Source organism: Vombatus ursinus, unplaced genomic scaffold, assembly GCF_900497805.2.
Source record: "Vombatus ursinus unplaced genomic scaffold, bare-nosed wombat genome assembly UNPS02014825.1, whole genome shotgun sequence".
Taxonomy (NCBI): Eukaryota; Metazoa; Chordata; class Mammalia; order Diprotodontia; family Vombatidae; genus Vombatus; species Vombatus ursinus.
Window position 1 is genome coordinate 6,867,400 of NW_020954603.1, and position 15,356 is coordinate 6,882,755.

A 15,356-nucleotide genomic window follows, 5' to 3' on the forward strand; every position below is an offset into this window, starting at 1 on the left:
AACAAGAGACTTACTGGGCCAGTTAGCTGGGACGGGACGGGGGCAGGTGTGTCGGCCACTGCCCTGTGCCCGCTGGAACCTGTCTCGATTTGCCCGATGTCGGTACGCACCCCTGCTGCTGCAGCCGCGAACCAAGGTACCCCTAGTAATAGCTGTGGACTTGCTGGGCAGGTTGGGGGTGAGGAGGGTCGCTCAACCTTGAGTCCCTGGGCGATCCCTTTTGCCTGCCCAGCCTTCATAGACATTGTCCCCCCAGGGCCTGGTCCTGGTGCTGTTCGGGGCCCTGCTGGGACTGAGCCTGTATGGAGCCACCTGGGTGCAAGACGGGCTGACCCTGACAGATGTGGTGCCCCGGGGCACGAAGGAATATGATTTCCTGGCTGCCCAGATCAAGTACTTCTCCCTGTATGAGGTGGCCCTGGTGACCCAGGGCGGCTTCGACTACGCCCGCTCCCAAAGGGCCCTGCTGGACCTGCACAGCCGCTTCAGCGCCCTCAAGTCTGTGCTGGCGCCACAGCCTCCCCGAAGTTGGCTGCATCGCTACAGCACCTGGCTCCAGGGTGAGACTCTGGGGATGGCTGGGGATGGAGAGGTCCCAGAGGGCGGGGGCGGCTGGCCTGCCCTACCCTGACCTTCTATCTGTCTGCCCTCCCTGCAGGAGTCCAAGCTGCCTTTGACCAGGACTGGGCAGCTGGACGTATCACACACCACTCGTGCCGCAACGGTTCTGAGGACGGTGCCCTGGCCTACAGGCTGCTGATCCAGACGGGAGACGCCAAGGAGCCCCTGGACTATAGCCAGGTGGGTGGGAGGCCTGGTCCCACGGGCAGGGATGAGCCAAGCCAAGCCAAGCCACATTTATGAAGCCCCTACTGTGCGTCAGGCTCTGCACTAAGCTTCTCATCCAGTGTTCACTCACAGCCTTCCTATTGAGAAGAGCTAGTCCTGAGGGCAAGGGGTTTAGGATGTGGGATCCCAACTGTCTGGTCAGCCTGTCCATCCTTTCCAGTGCTGAGCTTCTGGGAGGGAGGCTGGGGCCTGCCTTCAGCCCTCTCTCCCCTCCTAGCTGGACAAGCGGAGGCTCGTGGATGCTGACGGCCTCATCCTGCCTGAGCTCTTCTACGTTGGGCTGACCGTATGGGTGAGCAGAGACCCCTTGGGCCTGGCCGCCTCCCAAGCCAACTTCTATCCCCCTCCCCCCGAGTGGCTTCACGACAAATATGACAGCACAGGCGAGAGCTTGCACAGTGAGTGAGGAGGGCCTGGGGGGCAGGCAGGCCCAGGAATCCGCGTTGGCTCCCGAGCTCACCCAGTCTCCCTCCACAGTCCCTGCGGCCCCGCCCCTGGAGTTTGCCCAATTCCCTTTCCTGCTGAGCGGACTCCGACAGACGGCGGACTTCGTGGAGGCCATTGAGGGGGCCCGGGCTGCCTGTGAAGAGGCGGGCCGGGCGGGGATCCGAGCCTACCCCAGCGGCTCCCCCTTCCTCTTCTGGGAACAGTACCTAGGCCTCCGTCGCTGCTTCCTGCTGGCCGTCTGTGTGCTGCTGGCCTGCACCTTTGTGGTCTGTGCCTTGCTGCTGCTCAGCCCCTGGACAGCTGGGCTCATTGTGAGTGCCCCTTTCCCTCTCACTTTGGCCACGTGCCTGGCCCAGAGCAGAGCATCAGCGTTCCCATCCCTCCTCCCCTTCTTCCTCCCTCCCAGGTGCTGGTGCTGGCCATGATGACTATGGAGCTATTTGGCATCATGGGCTTCCTAGGCATCAAACTAAGCGCCATCCCCGTGGTAATTCTCGTGGCTTCCGTGGGCATCGGTGTTGAGTTCACGGCTCATGTGGCTCTGGTAAGTGGATGGTCTTTCCCCAGAAGCCTGGGGCCCAGGAGGGCTGTGTGTTGGCCCAGTTTGGAGCCATGGGATCCTGTGGGGGCGGGGTTCCCCTAGATGAGATGACACCCACCCCTCCCCATGTCTATCAGTTGAGTCTCAGAGGGTGACAGGGTCGAGCTGGCTTTCTGAGCCACCCCAGCTCTGCCTGGCCCCAAAAGACCCTGAGCAGAGCTGCTTCCAGTCAGAATGGGCCACTACTGGGAGAAGCAGCTTCCCTCTCCTTGGAGGCCCCTTGCTCGAAGGTGGGATGCCCATTTGTCAAGGACATTTTAACGGGATTCCTGATCAGGTCCTAACTGGACTGAGGTGCCCCCAAAGGATCCTTGGCTCTGAGATGTTGGGACTAAGTCACCCCACCCCCAGGGCCTGGCTGATCCCGGTAGAGCCCCAGGCCCCAGCTCCCTGCCGTGCCCTGGAGGCTGGGAAAGGAACCTCAGCTCTCTCCTCTTCCTGGGGCTTTCCAATAGCCAGGCCAGCTCAGACTTTGAAGGCCTCCCCCCAGATTATCCCTACAAAAGTGTCCAGCCCAGAGGCTTAATTCAGGCCTATTCTGGGCCTGTTCCTCCAGGGCTTTCTGACAGCCACGGGCAGCCGGGATGTGCGCTCAGCCCAGGCCTTGGAGCACATGTTTGCACCTGTGATGGATGGGGCTGTGTCCACGTTGCTGGGACTACTCATGCTGGCTGGGTCAGACTTTGACTTTATTGTAAGGTATGGCTATCCCCGGCCCCCCTGTAACCCTCCCCTTTTCTGGCCCTGGCCCCCAACAAGACACATCCCCACCTCCTCCCCAGGCCCTGGGCAATAGGGGCAGCACATGGTGCTCCCCTGGGGGAGTGCCCTCCTTATACCAGGATCCCTCTGCCCTTTCCCCCAGGTACTTCTTTGTGGTGCTGACAGTTCTGACGGGCCTGGGTCTGCTTCACGGGCTTGTTCTGCTTCCTGTGCTGCTGTCCATCCTGGGACCCCCGCCCCAGGTGATTCCCCAGCCCCCTCATCCACTGCTGTCCACTGTGGGATCCCCCTCCCCCCACATCCCTTATCTCCATCATGGGGCCCTTGTCCCAGTGACTCCTCCATACTCACACATCCATTTTTGCCCCATTCCCTGTGGGCCCCCAGGCATTCCTTTCCCACAGTCTGGGGACCTCTCGTGCCTGTCTCTGCTGCCCCCCTCCCCTCTCAGAGATGAAACAACAGGAGGACGTGAGCCCAGCTCAGCTCAGCTCTGGACCCACATCTCCCTTCTGCTTCCCCCAGGTATCTCTGCCAGATGGAGGCAGCCACCTGCCCCACCCTGACCCAGTATCACTGCCCCTCAGTCCTCCTCACTTCTTCCTGGGCCCGAGCCCAGCCTTCAGGGGCCCTGAGACAGGAGCAGGGGATGCCTCCAGCACCTTCATCCTGCCCCCAGCTCACTCCCACATCTTGGTGGAGGCCAGCAAGGACCCCAGCTTCCCGACCATCACGGTGAGAGTACTTGGCTGGGGTGGCAGGGAGAGTGAAAGGCCTTGGCTGAAACCCCACTGGGGCTCACCCTGCCCTCTGTCTCCCCCACAGGTGGTACGGACATACAAGGACAGCCCTCCTGGACCTGGCCTCCCCTCCCTCACAGCCACAGGGGGAAGTGAGGCCCACTGGGGGACGCATGCAAGCCCAGGCGCCTTTACCACTCTGACGGCCTCAGTCACTGTGGCCCTGCACCCACCGCCACTGCCAGGCAGCTATGTCCAGGAGGTCTCTGAGGAACCCGGGCATCCTATGGCCACAGAGCCCAAGGGACCTGGCCCCCGCTGCTAGGATGGACCTGGCAGCATCTATGCAAAGCAGCTCTGATGCTGTAGTATCACCTGCCTCCAAGGGAGGAGTGTGTGAGTGTGTGTGCGTGTGTGTGTGTGTGTGTGTGTGTGTGTGTGTGTGTGTGCACGTGTGCACTCTCGCACCCACCTGTCCAGGTGTCCCTGAGCACCTCGGCCCAGGCCCTTCCACAGCTGCCCTGAGGGCTTCAGTGACATCTGCACAGGAACCCATCCTTTCCTCTGAAGGGTCTGTCCATCTGTCTGTCTGTGTCCCTACCTGCCCCTCTCCTGTCCCAGAAGTTATTTATATGAAGAGATTTATTTTTGTAAAGCTGATGGCTCAGCTGTAAATCTTATTTTTAAAGAGTAAATATATACTTATCTATTCTCTATACCCTCTGGGATGCCTTCCTGGTGTTGGGGCAGGGAGCCACAGTCAGGGCCTAGGTCTGAGCACCATCCCCTGGGGCTTGGCCAAGAGCTGGATCTGCAGCCCCAGAATCAAGGCTGATACTCGGGGGCCCCATCTCGGCCCTTCAGGTAGCGACTCCTTCCGGATGGGCCGGGAAGGCTGGGTCTGGTCATGGGGCGGGTCAGCGGCCCTGGATATGAGTCTGAGCCCCTGCTCTGCTGGTCCCACGGCTCCAAGTACTCGGCCATGTGCCCTTGACCTTCAGTGGGAGATCTGGTCTCGCCCACCCCTGACCTGACAAAGGAGGAAACTGAGACGTGGAAAGGGGCTGGGCCTCGCTCAAAGCCGTCCTGCAAATCTGTGGCGTGGCAGGGACTTCCCAGGCCAGGGCTCCCTCATAATACACATGCCGTTGGGCAATTCCCGACTGCTCCACAGGAGTTAGCCCCCACGTCCCTAGCAGCCCTGCTGGGGCCACTTGGTTCCAGACCCCTCAGGTTCAGAACCCAGGTCCTGCTGGCCCTCAGCCTGTGTCCCAAGTCAGGGAGAGGGGCATACAGCAGGGCCTTTCAGCTCCCCAGGAGATGCTGGGCACCAGACTGGCTTAGTGATGGTACCCTGGAGGTGCCGGTACCCATACGTGCCTGCCTCTCCCCGGGCCACCTCAACACCATAGGCCCTGTAGGCACAACCTCCACCCCCAATGAGGCAACATGACTTGGAGACTAGAAGACCAGAGTTCAAAATCCACTTCAGACACTAACTGACTGCATGATCCTAGACCGGTCAACCTCTCTGGCCTCAGTTTCCTCATCTGTAAAAGGAGGATATTGGACGTGGCCCCCGAGTCCATCTTCCACCCTTAGAACCAGGCTGCTTCGCCGCTCGGAGCCCGTTTGTGGACATGATTGCCACGCTCTAGAGAAGGTCTTCCATGGCCACTGAGGTCCAGCAGGAAGTAGGTCTGTGGTCGGTGACCCCCAGCACAAATGCCTAGGACCATAGCATCCCTGCTTAATATGAGGGGCTACCTAATGGCTCCTCTAACAGATGAGATAAAAACAGGGAGCCAGAGCCATCCCTAGTGATGTCTGTGCCCCTGGTGCCCTCAGGGAGCCACTCCCCCCGGGCACAGCTGCTGACAGGAGGCTGACGAGATGTCAGGAGTCAGCGTGCCCCCCCCACCGGGGACGAAGCTCCAGGCGCTCACCCGCCCCCTTCCCCTCCCGTCGCGGCTCCAAATGGTCCCCACTGCACAGGCCTGGGAGCTCGGTCACTTCCTTCCTCTCCCAGCCAAGATGCCTTCCTCTGAGACCTGCTTCTGCCTCCTCCAGACAGTCGTCCTCACAGTCATCTCCTCTCTCTACCCCATCTGCTGGCTCCTCCCTTACCACCTTCCTCCCCCTAGACACCTCAGTGGACCCTGCCATCCCCTCCAGCTGTCATCCTCTCTCTCTCAGCCAAACCCGCCCATCTACAGTGGGCACCTCCACTCCCTCTGCCCTCTCCTCAGCTCTCTGCTTCGGACCTCATCATTCAATGGAAACGGTTCTCACCAAAGTCACCAAGGATCTCTTAACTGCCAAAATCTAGTGGCCTTTTCTCAGTCCTTGTCCTTGCGCTTCCTGCAGCATTTGCTCACCCACCCCACCCCCCTGCCTGGATATTTTCCTCCTCCAGGTTTTTGTGACACTGCTTTCTGTCTCTGTCTCTTTCCTCTCTGTGTCTCTGTGTGTGTGTCTCTCTCTCTTCTTTGTGTGTCTCTGTCTCTGTCTTCTCTCTCTCCTCTGTGTGTCTTTGTCTCTGTCTCTCTGTCTCCCTCTGTCTGTCTTTCCTCTATCCGTCTGTCTCTGATTATCTCTGTCTCTCTCCCTTTCTCCCTCTCTCTGTCTGTCTCTCTGTCTCTGTCCTCTGTGTCTTTGTCTCTGTCTGCCTATTTCTGTCTCTTTCCTCTGTCTCTGTGTCTCTCATATCTCTCTCTCTCTCTCTCTCTCTCGTCTGTCTCTCTCCCCTTCTGTCTCTGGCTCTCTCTCCTCTGTGTGTGCCTTTGTCTCTGTCTCTGTCTCTCTGTCTGCCTCTGTCTCTGTCTCTTTCCTCCGTGTGTCTATCTCTATCTGTCTGTGTCTGTCTCTCTCTCTTGCCCTTCCCTTCTGGGAAGGAGTCTCCTCCCAAAGAAACCGAGTCAGCTGGTGGTGCAGTATCCACTCCTACACATTTCCCATACACAAGGAAGCTGTGAAAAGAAATCAGAAACTCGAGTCCCCACCCAGAGATCACACTCTGCAAATTATAGCCTGTTTCGATATCTCCCTTCCTTGGACGCGTTCCCCATCCCTTTTTCTCAGGAATCTCAACAATAATGCGAATGTGTTAGCAGCTTAACAGTATCTTATTTACCTAAGATATGCAATGTACATTGAGATACTTAAGAGTATGGAGACTTGAACGTTTAAGCAAGGAACTAAACTAGAAAAAAAAAAAAAACCCCAACAAACGAGGTTAACTGCCCCCCTGTGGGGAAAGGCATTCAGCTCAATCCCCGGGGGAAAAGAGAGGGAAAAGGGGTGGGTATCCGCTCCACATGCCTCTTACTACCTTGGTTGGCCCCCTCCTTTGCTTCTACCCTCTGGCTCCCCCTGCCCCCACCTCCCCTTTGTCCAGCTCTGCCTGACTCTGAGCCTATGAGCCATCACCCCCCTTTGCCACTCCCAAGGTTGGGGCACGCCTCACTGCAGGACACAGAGAAGAGAGATGGTTGGAAAATCTGCCCGGTCGGTATCCTGATTTCCTTGCAATGCCCCTTCCTTCACTGATGGAGAAACAGCCCAGAGTCAGAGGCCTTGTGCTTAGTTACAAAGGGGATAAATGGGAGAGGGGATTCCCGCCCCTTCCCCTGACTCTTCCTTGAGCTCTGCCCTTGCCCTCAGGGAGCACACTGTGCAGTAGTGGACAGGGGACGTGTATGGATAACTAGAGCACAGCCTTATAAAATCTTCAGAGATGGGCAAAGTGTAAGGTGTGACTGGGCTGGAGAAATGGGAGAAGCTAGGATGGGAAGGTGGGAAAGGCAAGCTCAGTGGAGGGTACAGCCTGAGCAAAGACATAGAAGCTAGAAAGTCCAAGGTTCTGTTCAGTGGGCAGAGAGTAGTTTGTTTGGGTAGGCACAGAGAGAATGACAGGAGCAGGAATAGATAGAACTGAAAAGTAGGGGCACATCATATTGTGGAAGCCCCTAAAGTCCAGACTGAGAAGTGTAAACTTTATTTGGTAAGCAGTAAAAAGTCACTGAAAGCTTGGGTAGAAAGGAGGTTCAATAAAAGTTTATTTGGAAAAGATCTGAGGGTTTTAGTGGACCACAAGCTCAACATGAGTGAACAGGGTGATGTGGCAACCAACATACACCATGGAATCTTGGGAAAAATGAAGAGGGTCCCAGCTTCTAGGAACTGGGAGGGGAGGGTCCCCCCAGTATCTAGGTGGTGCCAGAGAAGATAGAGAAGTCAGGAAGACCTGAGTTCAAATTTGACCTTAGACTGTGGTAACTTTGGGAGAGTCACTTAACTTCTGTCTGCCTGCTTTCTCAAATGTAAAATCTGTAAAATGGGTTCTATCAAATGAGATGTTCGTAAAGCACTTAGCACTGTGCCTAGCATATAGCAAGTGCTTAATAAATGCTGGTTTTCTTTCTCCCTCCTTCTGTTCCCAACACTGAACAGACCTCATCTGGAGGATTGGGCAACTGTGGGCACCACAGTTTAGGAGAGATATAAACAAAGTGTACTATGTCTGGAGGGGGGCAGTCAGGACAGAGAGGAGGCTGCCAGACACCAACTGGGTGAAGTAATTGAGGCTTTTGAACCTAGGGAAGTCCGTGGGGGTGGGGGAAAACTACCTGCTAGTGAATACTTGAAAGGCAGTGGCACCTAGCAGAGGGATGGCTGCAGTCAATAGACATGTATAGGGGGGTAGGGCTTGGAAAAGAGATGGAGGGACCAGGTGCTCTCAGGGGATAGTGAGTTTGCACGTCTCTGGAGGTGCGCAAACAATTCACCAGGGGTAGGGATATGAGGGGTTCGTTTGGGAGGGGGAGACTTTTTGAAGTCACTGGAGGGAAGGTTTGGGGACCTGGGATGGAGAGCCTGAGGATGAGGGTGAGGGAGGTTGAGGAGGAGGCACGGATGGAGGGCTGTCTACCCACTGAGATGAGAGGGAGGGAAGGGCCCGGGAAGGCACTGAGCCAGGGCCCTGCAGCAGGATCAGGGTGATGGCTGAATGCCCCCAGAGATACAAAGGAGGCACAGGGATGCTTCTGCAGCCCATGGCCAGGTTGGGGGGCAGGGAATTGCTGCTCAAGGTGTGCTAGAAAATGCTTAACAACCGGCTCATTAAAAAAGATATGCACTGACATACTTTTAAATTTAATCTGCATTATCAAAAATTTCTCCTTCACTTTCATCTAGTCTGGATAATTGACATGACACAAATCAAGCCTTGATTTGTAGCATTTGGGGATTTCCGAGGTGTAAATGCTCACACTGAACATTTAACAATCAGCTTCAGTTCCAGCTGGCTCATGCACACCCCTGGTGCTGCCTCCAGGCACTCTGCACCCCGGGGGCAAGTTGGGTGCAGAAAAGAGCTCCATTTTCTTTTGGGATCCTGGCCAGGATTAAGCACCTTATTCCCACTGAGCATGCCTGTCCAGGTGACCTATTTGTATTTTTTCTTTTCTTTTTTAAATGGCTGAAGGTCTGTTATTCTTGTAACCAAGTGGTGGAAAGGGGGTGTCATGCTGCCGCCCATAGGTGCCCCTCCAAATCACCCTACGTCCTTGAGAAAGCCTCTACACCAGAGGTGTCAGACACAAAGCCAGTAGGTCTCCTGAAGGAGAGGCCAGGAAACATATTTAACAAAATAAATAAAAATATGATAAAACATATAGTAATGGATAATCTCCATTCCTATTTGAATTAGACACCGCTGACGTCTACTCCCCATCTCAACCCTCTGCAACTTCTCTTCAGTCTTGGTGGCCTCTGAGTCCATCTTCCTTTCCCACAGTCTGGGGACCTCTCTTGCCCTGCCCTGGGACTCCCTATGGATGCAGGGAGCTCAGTGGCTGAGTCACACTGGTGAGACCTCAGACTGGGTGGGTTACTCCCTTCTTGTGCAGCCTACATTAAAAGGAGCTGCCTGAGGTCTCAGTGCCTTCGGGGCTGGTCAGTGACACCTGCCTTCTTAGGCGGACCCCTGGGAATCCCTCCTCTCCTCCTCAGCCAGTGTCAGCTCCTAGCCCTGACCGGCTTCCATGGGGAGTGATATGGGGGAAGGGGGCCGGCAGAAGAGGGATGGGAGAGCAGGTGGGGGCAGAACCAGCTTCAGCTCTAACCTACTCAAAGACAGCCTGGATGGTCTAGGAGCAAAGAAATGGGAGTTGGGGGGGCGGGGGAAGGTTAGCAGAAGTAGGAGGGGTGGGGAAAACAGAAGACTTCTGAGGAACAGCCAGAGAAAATCAATGTCGTGGGAGAACCCAGGATCAAGATGCCCCAACTACCCAGAAATCTGATTCCCCTCAACTACCCTGGATCCTACACCCTCCACCTATCCCAGCCCTCCCATCTGCTTTGGACCTCATCCCCTCGACTATTCCTGGACCCCCATCCACACTGAACACTCCCATCTACACTGGAGCCCTTCCCCTCCATCTATCCCTGAACACTCCATCTATACTGGACTCCATCACCTCCATCTATCCTCAACCCCCCCATCTACATTGGACGCCCCCATCTACACTGAACCCCAACCCTTCTATCCATCCTTCCCATGCACACTAGACCTCATCTGTCTCCTCTGTCTATCCCTGAACCTCCTCATCTACACCGGACTGCATCCCCTCCATCTGTTCCGAAGCCCTGCACATTTTATTTCTTGCATACTCCCAATCTACTTCACCTTTGCGCCTAGGGCTGACTCTAAGGGCTCAAGTGTGAGAAACCAGCAACTTACTCCTGCGGGTCCCTGGGGCATGTGCATTCCCTCGCAGCCTCCAGCTCTGGGGAAGCACCTGCCTCTGCAGGGGCGGGACCGCGATCCTCATTTGCATACCCATGATGCCTTGCTAGAGGGAGCCATCTCCTTCAGCCTGGCTGCCCAGCTCCGTCCTCCGGAGTATTTTTCGGGGCTCTTATTGCACAGCGGGGTTCAAATCACGGGTTTTATCTCCTCGGATGTGGGCATGGGGGTACAGCCAGCGAGGCAGGAAGCGCCGTGACTGTACCCGGGCCGGGACTCCTCTGGGAGGGAAGCTCACGGATTACTTGTATACTCTGGTTTCTCTTCAGATCGCATAAATCTTTCGCCTTTTACTAAAGATTTCCGTGGAGAGGAACAGTTATGAGTTTGGAACCAATTTTTTGAGGTCTTGCTTCGGCAAGACTATCTTTGCAGTTACAAATACAGAATGGTTTTGATCGTCTTGTAGTTGACCTGTTGTTTTGTGTTTAGGAAATGTGGAGTACCGGCGAGTCGGTAAGTGAGTTTGAAGGTGTTCTTGTGTGGTGCATGTTTTCAGGTGGTATATCCCACGTTTTGTAAAGCGAAACATTCGCGTGTTACATCGTTTGTCCTTTTATGGTTTGTAAGTAGCTGCTGGTAGGAGTATTACTTGAAAGGTGTTGCCTGTAGTTTCTCCGTAGGGGGTGTCGTAAAACAGCACTAGCACGTGGATAAGAGCTCGCTGCGTGCTGTGCTGTTGTTATCAAAAAGTTGAAACAAATGTTTGTTGTTGCAAGGTATTATTTCTGGGAGGCTATGTTTCTTTCGTTTAAAAATAGGTTCTCGGCTTTTGGAGATAATTATTATGGAATGCAAGCTATTTGCTTTCAGAAGTAGGCGTTTATTATTATGCGCGCTTTGCTTTCTTTTTGTTCTTAATTTAGGTAGGAAGCTGAGAAAATCTGTGTTCAGACACTTGCTATAGTTCTGTGATCTCGGGCAAGTCACTGAGCACTGTTTGCTTCAATTTTTTTCTCCAAAACTACTCGGTACTTTCCCCAAAAACAAAAACAAAACAGATGGGGTCACGAAGAGGCGAACTCAACAACAAAAATGTTATTAGCAAGTGGCGATTGGTTTCCTAGTTAGGAGAGTAAAATCTTTTCAAAACCAGAGGGCCCCTCCTACTGGATTTCAATTGGGGTCCCCCGCGACTAAGCAGGTATGTATCCTCTCAATGGCCAAGTCTTGTCTACAGCCGCATCTCTCGCATCTGTCCCCAGACCGACTCTGCATGACTGAGTAAGTCAGCTTTCTTGGGCCTCCGTTTTCTAGTCTATAAAGGTCGTAGTGTGATTAATTAGAGGGCAGAGTTGGTAGACTCAGGAGGACCTGAATTCCAATTCCGACCCAGATATTTGCTTACAGGTTGTGTGTTACTTTGGACAAGTCACTTGAGTAACCTCTGTCAGCCCGTTTCTTCATCTGTAAAATGGTGGCCACCCCATCTCTAACCTTCACAGGGAAGAGTTACCATATAAAGCTCTCTGTGAACCTTCAAGTGCTACAGGTTAGCTATTATTATCAGAGAGTCTCAGTAATAATAATAATAATAATAATAATAATAGCTAAGTTACTATGTGCCAGGTACTGTGCTAAACACTCTACAATTATTATCCCATTTAATCCTAAAGACAACCCTGGGAGTTGTAGGAACAATCTGTAATAATAGATACTATTATTATTATCCCCACTTCACAGGTGAGGAAACTGAGATTAAATGCCTTGCCCAAGGTCACAAAGTTTAGTAATGAGAAATAAGACTGGATTTAAACTCAATCAATCAATAAACATTTATTAAATGCCCACTGCATGCAAGATGAGACAGTCCCTGCCCTCAAGGAGCTTACACTGGAATAGAGGGGACAATATATAAACACATATATACAAGGCAAAGCTATATACAGGATAAATAGGAAATAAATAAAAAAGGGAAAACACTGGAATTAAGAGGCTTTAGGGAAGGCTTCCTGTACATGGGATTTTAGTTGGGACTTAAAGCAAGTCAGATCAGAGGAGAGAGGGCTTTCCAGACATGGGGGACAGTCAGAAAAAAATGCCCAGATTGGAAAGATGGAGGGTCTTGCTCCAGGAACAGCCAGGAGGCCTGTGTCACTAGATCAAAGAGCATGTGTTGGGGAGTAAAGTGTAAGAAGACTGGAAAGGAAGGAGGGGGCCAGGTTATGATGGGCTTTGAATGTCAAACAGGGCATTTTATACTTGCTCTTGGAGGCATAAGGGAGACACTGGAGTTTACTAAGTAATAGTGGTGACATGATCAGAACTGTGCTTTAGGAAAGCTGAATGGAAACTGGATGGGAGGGGAGAGAGCAGGCTGACGACTCTCCAGTCCCTGGGTTATTGATAATCCCAGCACTGGAGCAGTGGCTGTGCCAGAGGAGAGAAGGAGGCATATTTGAGAGACGTGGCAAAGGTGAAATTGACAGTCCTTGGCAGCAGCTTGGACATGGGGAGTGAGACAGAGGCAGGAGTCCAGGATGACTCCTGGGGACTGGAAGGGTGGTATATAATACAGGTATAGTAACAGAGAAGGGAGGGAGAGCAGATGATTTAGGAGAAGGAGAATGAGTTCAGTTTTAGACATATAGATGTCTACTAGACAGCCAGTTTGGGATGACTGAAAGGCAGTTGGAGATTGAAAGTTGGAGAGACTGGGGCAGGAAAGGTAGATTTGAGAATCATCAGTAAAAGTAAATCCATAGAAGCTGATGGGATCACCAAGTGAAGTATTATAGAGGAAAAAGAGAAGAGGATCCAGGACAGAACCTGAGGCACACCTGTGGATAGAGGGTGTGATCTAGAGGATCCAGCAAAGGAGACAGAAAAGGAGCCATCAGAGAGGTAGGAGGGGAACCAGGAAAGAGGAATGTCCTGAATACTGAGAGAGATGAGAGTATGAAGGAGGAGGGAGTGATCGACAGTGGCAAAGGCTGCAGAGAGGTCAAGGAGAATGAGGACAGAGAAAAGATCACTGAATTTGGCAGCTAAGAGATCTTTGGTAACTTTGGAGAGGGTAGCTTCAGTGGAATGATGAGGTCAGAAGCCAGATTGTAAGGGGTTAAGAAGAGAGTGAGAGGAGAGGAGGAGGAGCCAGTTGGAGACGCCTTTTTGAAGGAGCACAAAGGGCAGAAGGGATATAGAATGATAGGGATGAAAGGATCAAGGGAGGGGTTTCTTTCAGGATGGAAGAAACATGGGTATGTTTGTAGGCAGTAGGAAATGAGCCAGTGGAGAGAGATTGAAAATAAGTGAGAGAGTGGAGATGACAGAGGAGACAGTGTGCTGGAGCAGATGGGTTGGACCTGAATCTCTTGAACAGGCAGGGGAGTCAGCCTTGGTGAGGAGTAAGGCCACTTCATCATGTGAGACGGGTGAAGGAGGAGAGATAGGCAGAAAGCATCACGGTCCCTTCCAGCTCTGAGGCAAGAAATGAATGAAAAAACAGTTATTCAGCACCTACAATGTGTCCATTCTCACCTTTCTCTCTTTTTCCACAGCTGCCAAAGTCATCTTCTTACTGAAGGACTGCTCTGATTTTATTACTCTCCGCTCAAGAAATGCCCTTGGCTCTTGGCTAGGATTAAATCAGGGCTTCTGGCTTTGACCCCCAAGCCTCATTTATTACTCACTTTGATTTAGCCTAACTGGCTTCCTTGCTGCTCCAACTGAGACCTGTTAAAGACCTTAGCTTGAAAAGGCCAAGGTCCCTCACTGCATCGGGGCCATCTCCAGTCATCCTGATCTATGTCTGGCCACTGGACCCAAATGGCTCCAGAGGAGAGTGAGGCTGGTGACTTTGCACAGCCCTCCCTCACTTAAAGCAATTCACTTGCATGTCATGGTATCACCTCCCTGATGTCATGGTCCTTTTTTAAGAACGAAGGACAGACAATAATCTTGTTGCCCCTCCTTGCATGCATGAAGATTTGTCTGGCCATGAGGACTCCTCTCCCTTCGCCTCCTCCCCTTCCTCTTTTTATCCCCCCCCACCCCAACCACGTGAACTGAGAGGACTCAGAGGTCTGGAGGCAAGGGGAGGAAAAGCAGCAATCAACATTTATCAATCGCATACCATATGCCAGTCACTATGCAACCCTGGGAGGTAGTACCATTATTATCCCCATTTTACAGTTGAGGAAACTGAGGCAGACAAAGTTTAAGTAACTTGTTCAGGGTCACACAGCTAGAAAGTGTTTGAGGTCGAATTTGAACTCAGATCTTCCTGATTCTACCCAGTGGGCCACCTGGCTTCTTGCTGGCTAGTGCCCACCGATTGTGCTGGGAGATGCCAGGAGAAGACTCAAATGGAGGAGGCCCAGGATGGAATGCATTTGGTCTCGAGCCTGGGGGATCTAAACCGAAGCGGCCAGAGCAGAGGTGGGGAGGGAGGTTAAAGTGAGGAGGGCGGCTGGGTGGGATCGCTGAGGGGAGAGGAAGCAGCCTGGGGCTGTGGACTGAGGCCATCTGAGAGGAAAGACACCTCCTGCCTGGTCACCCATTAGCTTTGTGACCTTGGGCAGCCTCCTTGCCTTCTCTGGGCTTGTTACTCTTCTTTACTAAGCTGGGCCTCACAAGCAATAGACTGTGGTGCCGGGGAGAGGGCGAGGAGAGCCTTAGAGAGGTGAGTGTCACACGGAGGAAAACTGACAATGCGGGGAAACTGAAGCAGCGACTAAGCTCATCTGCATACCCACAATGCAGTGCGTCCAGGCTCTCCTTATGCGCCCTCCTGCAAGTGGCTTCTGGGGCGTCCAGGGGCCAGGGTCAGTCCTGGGCCGGCCTGTCCCGCGCGGGGTCCCGAAGCAGAATGAAGGGGCTGCTGTCTCCCTGAGGGATAATGGTCACCATGAGCTTACCCGATATGACCGCTGAAGGGCTGGGCACGGACGCTACCCTGTGGCATACTCTGGTTTCTCTTCAGATCGTATAAATCTTTCGCCTTTTACTAAAGATTTCCGTGGAGAGGAACAGTTAAGAGTTTTTAACTAATTTTTTGAGGCCTCGCGTTTGCGAGGCTTATATTAAGAAGTATAAAAAGCAGATGTAAGCGGGATGTTTTCTTAGCACTTCCTGCTTCGCCATCAGGTGGCGTGGAAGGTAGTGTTATGATTTAATCGTACAAAGTACATATAACCGTATATACCTAGAGAAACGAGTATGTATGGTTACAGTGTTTGAGGTTTTG

At 53.0% G+C, this 15,356-nt stretch overlaps 1 protein-coding gene and 2 non-coding genes across 3 annotated transcripts in view; all 3 read left to right on the plus strand.

The window, feature by feature from the left end:
* Nucleotides 1-4,024, plus strand: part of PTCH2 (patched 2) — a 12,852-nt gene extending 8,828 nt beyond the window's left edge. The window contains exons 8-17 of the mRNA XM_027837973.1: nucleotides 7-136; nucleotides 257-560; nucleotides 659-801; nucleotides 1,067-1,247; nucleotides 1,327-1,607; nucleotides 1,703-1,840; nucleotides 2,454-2,596; nucleotides 2,763-2,862; nucleotides 3,146-3,355; nucleotides 3,446-4,024. Coding sequence (XP_027693774.1) covers nucleotides 7-136; nucleotides 257-560; nucleotides 659-801; nucleotides 1,067-1,247; nucleotides 1,327-1,607; nucleotides 1,703-1,840; nucleotides 2,454-2,596; nucleotides 2,763-2,862; nucleotides 3,146-3,355; nucleotides 3,446-3,685 — 1,870 coding nt within the window. The 3' untranslated portion in view covers nucleotides 3,686-4,024. The remainder of the gene's footprint in view (nucleotides 1-6; nucleotides 137-256; nucleotides 561-658; nucleotides 802-1,066; nucleotides 1,248-1,326; nucleotides 1,608-1,702; nucleotides 1,841-2,453; nucleotides 2,597-2,762; nucleotides 2,863-3,145; nucleotides 3,356-3,445) is intronic.
* Nucleotides 4,025-10,417: 6,393 nt separating this feature from the next.
* LOC114024965 lies at nucleotides 10,418-10,533 on the plus strand. The gene has a single exon (XR_003566987.1). It is a non-coding gene; the product is annotated as a U5 spliceosomal RNA (small nuclear RNA).
* A 4,539-nt stretch (nucleotides 10,534-15,072) lies between these two features.
* Nucleotides 15,073-15,188, plus strand: LOC114024963. The gene has a single exon (XR_003566985.1). It is a non-coding gene; the product is annotated as a U5 spliceosomal RNA (small nuclear RNA).
* Nucleotides 15,189-15,356: the final 168 nt, after the last annotated feature.